The sequence below is a fragment of the Ostrinia furnacalis genome, unplaced genomic scaffold, assembly GCF_004193835.3.
Source record: "Ostrinia furnacalis isolate ACB-3 unplaced genomic scaffold, ASM419383v2 OfSCF4915, whole genome shotgun sequence".
NCBI lineage: Eukaryota > Metazoa > Arthropoda > Insecta > Lepidoptera > Crambidae > Ostrinia > Ostrinia furnacalis.
In genome coordinates, this window is record NW_021135154.1 from 148472 (window position 1) to 155877 (window position 7406).

Below are 7406 nucleotides of genomic sequence, written 5' to 3' on the forward strand. Positions count from 1 at the left end.
AATCGATACTAATAAAATTATGTTTGCCTTGTCGAATCTGTCTCTAGGCTTTTTGTGAAAATCTTTATAAGTAATCAAAGGATACCGTTTGGTTCTGTTGTCACGTATGGTTCCAAAAACTATGTAACTAAGTCTCTTTAGGTCGACAAACAGGTCATAATTGGGAAAACAAAATGTTTATTTTTGTTGTCTGTAACCCCATAAATAAAGAGCCATGTTATTGGAAAAAGAAAACAATGATTACATATAAGAACTATGAAGAAATAAGTAAACACTCTAATAATAATGTCATTTTTTTACTATTTTACGTAACATGTCAAGCGCCCATTGTACAAAAGTTAGTACAGCATCACTTTGGGAGTTATAGCATAAAAAACTTTCCATGAAATGAACTTTTTTATGTATTTTTTATTAGGATATGTTGTTAGCTAATACACTAACAACTTATTCGGTATTTTGTGTAACTTAAACCTTGTATAAAAAATTGTCAACTATCCACCAGGAGATACGAAAAAATCACTGAAACGAAATCGCAAAATACCCCCTTCAGATTTTATAATTATGTTCTGTTTCATCTCAGGATGTAATGCATAGACCTTTGTTTACCGATTGGAATTATTTCCAGACTTAAAATACCCACTAAATCAGATTTATCGTAACTTAAAGTTGTGTACAATTTATAGTACGGCGGGCGTTAATGGGTTAAAAATGTTTTTTTACTAAATTTCTTTTAAAAATTTTACTTAATATTTACCTACCTACCTACTCGATAGTCTATACATATTTAGTTTGCTGCAGAAAGTGCGACAGGCCTAAGGCCGGGCGTATTCGCATATGTTGCAAGGACACGTTAGGTATTGCAATTTGAGATAAGCGGCATGCTGTAAGAATTATTTTAGCTCACACATGATACACTTACACAGACGAAAACCTAGATATCTGTGTCAAAGTAAACTAACTTTCCGATCTATCCGGCTTATTCAATGTTAGTATTCGCAAACCAATTTAAACTGCTACAGTAAATTGCCTTAAATATTTATTCCATTTTAACACGTGTAGAAACATAAAATGAAATCTATTCATCACAGAGAAATAAAACTTAAATGTAAGCCCTAACTAAAATTCGCCTTAATCCAACCTAATCCACTTTCAAAATAACTGTTATTTTCAGTAATAAGTTTCCTCTTCGACCCATTTGGAATAATTGTTTCGTATTAAATATCTCCTGAATTCATCTCCCAAAATCATGAGTAGCATGAAAGGTAACGCTAGGAAGAAGTCATGCCATGCCAGGGGCTCCGTGCTGAATATCTCGTTGCAAAATGGCAGATACGTCACCAACAACGCCACAATCAGAGCCACCGCAATGCCCAAATTAAGAACATGGTTCTTCATCCCTTTCTTCAACAGCGAAACTCGTCTAGTCTTGCAAATTATTACATCTGATATCTGCGTCCAACAAATAGCGACGAAATAAGCCGTCTGCGCTTTTCTTTCTATTTTCTTTCTGTCAGGGTAATACCATTCTCTACCCAAGGTATCTTTGACAGACATGGTCGCCTTCTCCCATTCAGCACGAACGAACATTAAGGATGACGGAAAGAATCCGTCTTGAGCGAACACCACAAAGTACGCGTACATACCAGCAAAAAATTGGATCAAACCGATCTGGAAATAAGCCATGTATATCATAACTCTAGTTACGAGATGATCGCTTTGTTTACGAGGTGGAATCGACATAATATCCTCTTCCGAATCTTCGTACGCTAGGCTCATAGCGGGCAGCAAGTCAGTTCCAACATTCACAATCAAGATCAACATCAATGATAACGGTAAAGGCATGCCAAGACACGCATAAAGAATAAAAGGTAACATTTCAGGCGTATTGGAGGTCAATGTGTAAGCGATAGTCTTTTTTAAATTATCGAAAATTTTCCTGCCTTCTTCAACGCCCAGTACAATGGAAGAAAAGTTATCATCCAAGAGAATCATGTCAGCAGCCTGCTTTGAAACCTCTGTCCCGGTGATTCCCATCGCGATGCCGATATCTGCTTTCTTAAGCGCAGGCGAATCGTTCACCCCGTCGCCGGTGACCGCGACCACGTGATTTAAAGACTGATACGTCTCAACAATAAACAACTTCTGCTGGGGACTGGTCCGTGCAAAAGTTATTTCGTCATATTTTTGCTGCGCAGTTTTCAGATCAGTGACACTCATTTTACGGAGCTCATCTCCGGTAATAACTGCAGACCTGAACTGATTTTTAATATGCGGCGGGACATCGCTCAGATCGATGTGATGCTCGAAGGCATAATCATACGCAGTAGGCTGAGTGATTGTCCCACACTGGCGGGATATAGCCAGCGCTGTCACGGGATGGTCACCTGTCACCATTATCACTTTTATTCCAGCTTGTCTGCAGAGAGCTATTGATTTTTCAATATTATACCTCGGCGGATCAATCATAGATATTGCGCCTAAAAATGTCAAATCTTCCACTGGGAAATTTCTCTGCTGTGTATCGAATTGGTAGCCTATTGGATACGCAGAAAGGGGTAAATGGTAATCGCAATACCCAATAACTCGTTCACCCATATTAGCCAACTTGATAAAATTAGCTTTTAATTCCTTCTTCAACTGAGGCGTTAGAGATTGCTCGCCTTCATCGGTGTGCACCCTGGTGCAATATTCTAGGACAATTTCAGGAGCCCCTTTCATTATCAAGTAGTGGCTGTGCGTAGTTTGCATGTTGTGGATTGTAACTTGATACTTATAAGCCGAGCTAAAAGGTATTTCTGCTATCTTTGGATTATCTTCCCGTGTTTTACTCGCAGATCGGTTTAACTCCATATAACGCAATATCGCAGATTCAGACGCATCGCCCATAATCTTCCTTTTTTCAACCGGCAAGTTCATTGTGTCATGAGTAAAAACAGCTTTCAAATTTAGAGATGCGGCTAAACATAAATGGGCATAGGTAGAGTCCGAAACGTGAGTATGGTCTGTTTTGTCGAATATCTGAAAGTTACAAAACAGGTGGGACACATTCATTTGATTTTCAGTAAGTGTTCCCGTCTTATCCGAGCATATACACGAGGTGGAACCCAACGTCTCTACGGCTTGTAAGGTCTTCGCTAAACAGTTCTTTTTTCTGAGTTGTTTAGCTGTTAGAGTCATGCAAACGGTTAAAGTAACAATCAAACCTTCAGGTACATTAGCAAGAATGATCCCCAGCATGTACTGCAGTGCTGATAGCCACTTTCTCTGTATCACAAATACCATTATGAAGAATATAATTCCAAAAGTGAAGGCTACTCCACAGATGATTATAATAAAGTGTGTTATTTCTTTTGCAATCGGCGTTTCTTTCTTTTCCAACCCTGTAACTAGCCCTGCTATTTTACCAATTTGAGTCAATTCACCAATCGCTACCACAACACCTTTGGCCGTGCCTTCAGTTATTGGACAGCTGAAATACGCCATGTTCTTGGATTCCAGGGGATTGGCGTGGGTCCATTCCGAGCGATGTTTTATGGGCTCCGATTCACCCGTCAATGACGACATGTCTGTTTTGAAGTTTGAACATGATACAATCCGAACGTCCGCCGGGACTACCTCACCGCCGTTCATTTCCACTATGTCACCTATAACCACGTCAACGTTGGGGATCACTTTCTTAACTCCTTCTCTGATGACGACAGCGTTCGGTGGCACCAATTTCTCAAAGCCGCTCATGACAGCTATGTTCTTGGCCTCGTGGTAGAAACCGAACAATCCGGTGCCGATGACGATCGACGTGATGACACTGCCTAAGTAAAGGTACTCCTTCTTGGAGTGGCCAGCGTCGTCGTCGGACACGCAGAAGTAAGCGACGAAGTTAACGATGGCGGCGACCCACAGCACGCAGGGGAACCAGCCGAACAGGTTGTGGCGGAAGATCTTGAAGTAGCTGTTGCCTCTTAGTTCCTTGAGGGCGTTGGGGCCGTGGGTCTTGAGTTGTTCCTCGGCGAAGCTTTCTGTGAGTCCAGTTTGGATGTTAGTTCGGTAAACGACTTCGAGTTGCGCGGGGGTTAAGAAGTGGTCTCCCGTGTGGGTTTCCTCCTTGAGGAGGTTGAGCTCTGAAGCGATATCAGGTCCGTGGGCAAGGACGCTGGGGCGCCGCCCGCCCACCAGAGAGGTGCTTGAACGGCGGTGAGTTGTGTGAGGCATTCTTTCAGCACAGTATCTTCATCCACACAAATATAAACATATTTCGTAATGTTTCAGGAATCAAATTGTAAGTTTTCGCACAGAAAAACGTCAAATCAAATTCCTGACAGAATTTTATGATGACATCCGTTTGATTATGCTAAAACGATGGAGGTACGAACGTGGAGGTTATAGAAAACTCTTCAGAGGAAATACAGGATGCTTGACGAAAAATTTTAAGAGAGAAAGGATAAAAAAAAGTTTAGGTAGTAGGTACCTAGTTCAAGTTCAACTCAATACGAATACCAATAGTGTAAGATTACGCTATCAGTTTTCTTTAAACCATACATTATTAGTTCATTCAATCTAATTCGAGATAACATAAAATTCACACCGCCTAACTCTACAACCTGTAGATAAAGAGTTTTTTAAGTAAATACTAGGGAAAGGTTTAATAAAATAGGAATTAAACGACCATTTGATTTATATAAAATTCTTTTATTACAAAAAATACTTTCCACTAAATTATTTTTATACATTATTATGGTGCAGTCCTGTTGTCCCCCCAACTTGGCCCCCCTAGGGGAGACAACAGGACTAGATTTTTAATCAATGATTTGAGGACTGTTGTCCCCCCTGGCAAAAATTATTTAAAAGCCATAATTTTTTATAGCTTAATTTATGAAAAACTGAAGTAGGTATGTATTTGACTGAATGCCAAATTGCCAAACTTAATACCTAAACGTTTGTCAAGGTAATAATTACAATTTTGATAGGTATTGGTGCCGGCCGGTATTAACTAACACTTACAAACTTGAAATTTGGCAGGTAGGTTTCCTTAAATATAGGGTGTAGACAATAGACATCCACTAAGAACGGAATTTATTTATTAAAGGATTGAAAATAATATGACGAAATCGCGGGCGGCTGCTAGTTGAATTACTGTCACTGAGCAAGTAATTTGTTGAATATTATGATTAACTAGCTGTGCCCGCGACTTCGTATGCATGAAAACCCGTTTTCGCAACATTTTTCATTTTTGCTCTGCACCTATTACTTACTCGTAGCGTGATAGTATATAGCCTATAGCCTTCCTCAATAAATGGGCTATCTAACACTGAAAGAATTTTTCAAATCGTACCGATAGTTCCTGAGATTAGCGCGTTCAAGTAAACAAACAAACTCTTCAGCTTTATAATATTAAGTATAGATTTAAAATTATTCAGTTTTAGCATCCTACCTACTAATGTTGTAAGTAAATGCGGAACTTTGTGAGTATGGATGTTTGATACTCTTTCACGTAATAACTACTAAACGGATTTTTACTTACACTTGATAAACTTTACAGTACCTAGATAATATTTTTTATACATGAGAATAGCATAATAGAGGTACTCAGCTTTTGCCTACGGCTTTGTCCGCTATACGTTTATATTTATTTATAAAAAAAGATAAAGTTACTTTCGCATTTATAATATTATTTAGTAGGGATAATTCATAACGATTTTGTCAAAAGCAAGTAAAGCAGATTTTGAAATAGTCTGAAATAGTACCGGTACCAAGAACTTATATTTTTTTCGTTATCCAAATGTTAATATTATTTGACATACGTTTAGGTTTTCAGTTTGGCAATTTGCCATTCATTCAGGTACTCCAGTCCTTCTTAAATGTTATAAAATTTTATGGCTTTTAAATATTTTTTGCCAGGGGGGACAACAGTCCTCAAATCATTGATTAAAAATCTAGTCCTGTTGTCTCCCCTAGCCAGGGTGGACAACAGGATTTCGAAATCCTTTTGGCTCCCCTAGGGGGGCCAAGTTGGGGGGACAACAGGACTGCACCATTATTATTACATTTATCATATAACTCTACAATATTGCGGTGAAATAAATAGTAAATTATTGTTTTCATGCATAGCCCCGATACGGAAATTGCCCCCCTGTACTGGGATATTGTACTGGACTGCAAGTTTGTTTTAATTTGTAAAATAATAAGTATATCTGCATTTCAAAACAAACATCCAACTTTTTTTATAAAAAAATGTAATAACTAAACTAAATTAAAATTTAAGACGAAAAGGGGAAGTAGTTAATTTAGTATTAACTAGCGGCCGCCCGCGACTTCGTACGCGTGGATCCCGTTTTACCCCCTTCATCTATCTTACGCGGTTTAGATTTTTTCATAAAAATGTTTTTTCCCGCTAATTCCCATTCCCGTGGGAATTTTGCAATATCCTATTGTAACTAAGCTTTAAGTTTACTAAGATACCTGCATGCCAAATTTCAAGCGTCTAACTTAAGCAGTTTAGATTTTTTCATACAAATGTTTTTTTCCCGCTAACTCCCGATCCCGTGGGAATTTTGCAATATCCTGTTGTAATTAAGCTTTAAGTTTACTAAGATACCTGCATGCCAAATTTCAAGCGTCTAACTTAAGCGGTTTAGATTTTTCATACAAAAGGATTTTCCCACTAATTCCCGTTCCCGTGAGAATTTCTAAGTATCCTATAACCTGCCCAGGAGTACGAAGAATAATTGTACCAAATTTTGTTAAAATCCGTCGAGTAGTTTTTGTTTCTATAAGGAACATACAGACGGACAGACAGACAGACAAAAATTTTACTGATTGCATTTTTGGCATCAGTATCGATCACTAATCACCCCCTGATAGTTATTTTGAAAATATATTTCATGTACAGAATTGACCTCTCTACAGATTTATTATAAGTATAGATGAGTCAATATACTGCGAAAAAACTATAGGTCTTTTTAATTAAAACATATTTCAATACTTCGAATTTAAATACCGTCACTTTTAATTATTCCCAAACTTGCAATCCACTAAAATTAAATATCTAAAAACACGTGACTTATGAAACACTATAAATACTCTTCAACTAAACACTTTATAATATTAAATCCAATACTTTCTAATTGTTTTCACTGCGTACTTTAAAGGCAAGATTGTTTCATAACTCCCTAGTAAATATGTTTTTGATTTTGCATTGCTTTTCAATAATAATGTAACTAGATTATATTATGCAGCAGTTTTTTGAAACTTGAGATCAATAAATAAATTCATGTAACCGACATTTTTTTATCGAAACCAGTGGGCAAGGCAAGATATTCTGATACTATAAGGTCTATAGTTGACCGATTTGGTGCTTGAATGTAAGAGACAAGGTAAGGTAAAACACAATGTGTTATTGTCTTTTTTAA

The 7406-nt window shown here is 37.7% G+C and overlaps 1 protein-coding gene across 1 annotated transcript; it reads right to left on the reverse strand.

Moving 5' to 3' along the window:
- Positions 1–1093: 1093 nt before the first annotated feature.
- On the reverse strand, positions 1094–4238 carry LOC114360261 (sodium/potassium-transporting ATPase subunit alpha). The gene has a single exon (XM_028314881.1). The coding sequence runs from the start codon at positions 4207–4209 to the stop codon at positions 1168–1170; it is 3042 nt and encodes a 1013-aa protein (XP_028170682.1). The 5' UTR covers positions 4210–4238; the 3' UTR covers positions 1094–1167.
- Positions 4239–7406: the final 3168 nt, after the last annotated feature.

Coding starts and splice junctions, on each gene's coding strand:
- LOC114360261 (XM_028314881.1), bottom strand. CDS start 4,209: ATGCCTCACACAACTCACCGCCGTTCAAGCACCTCTCTGGTGGGCGGG.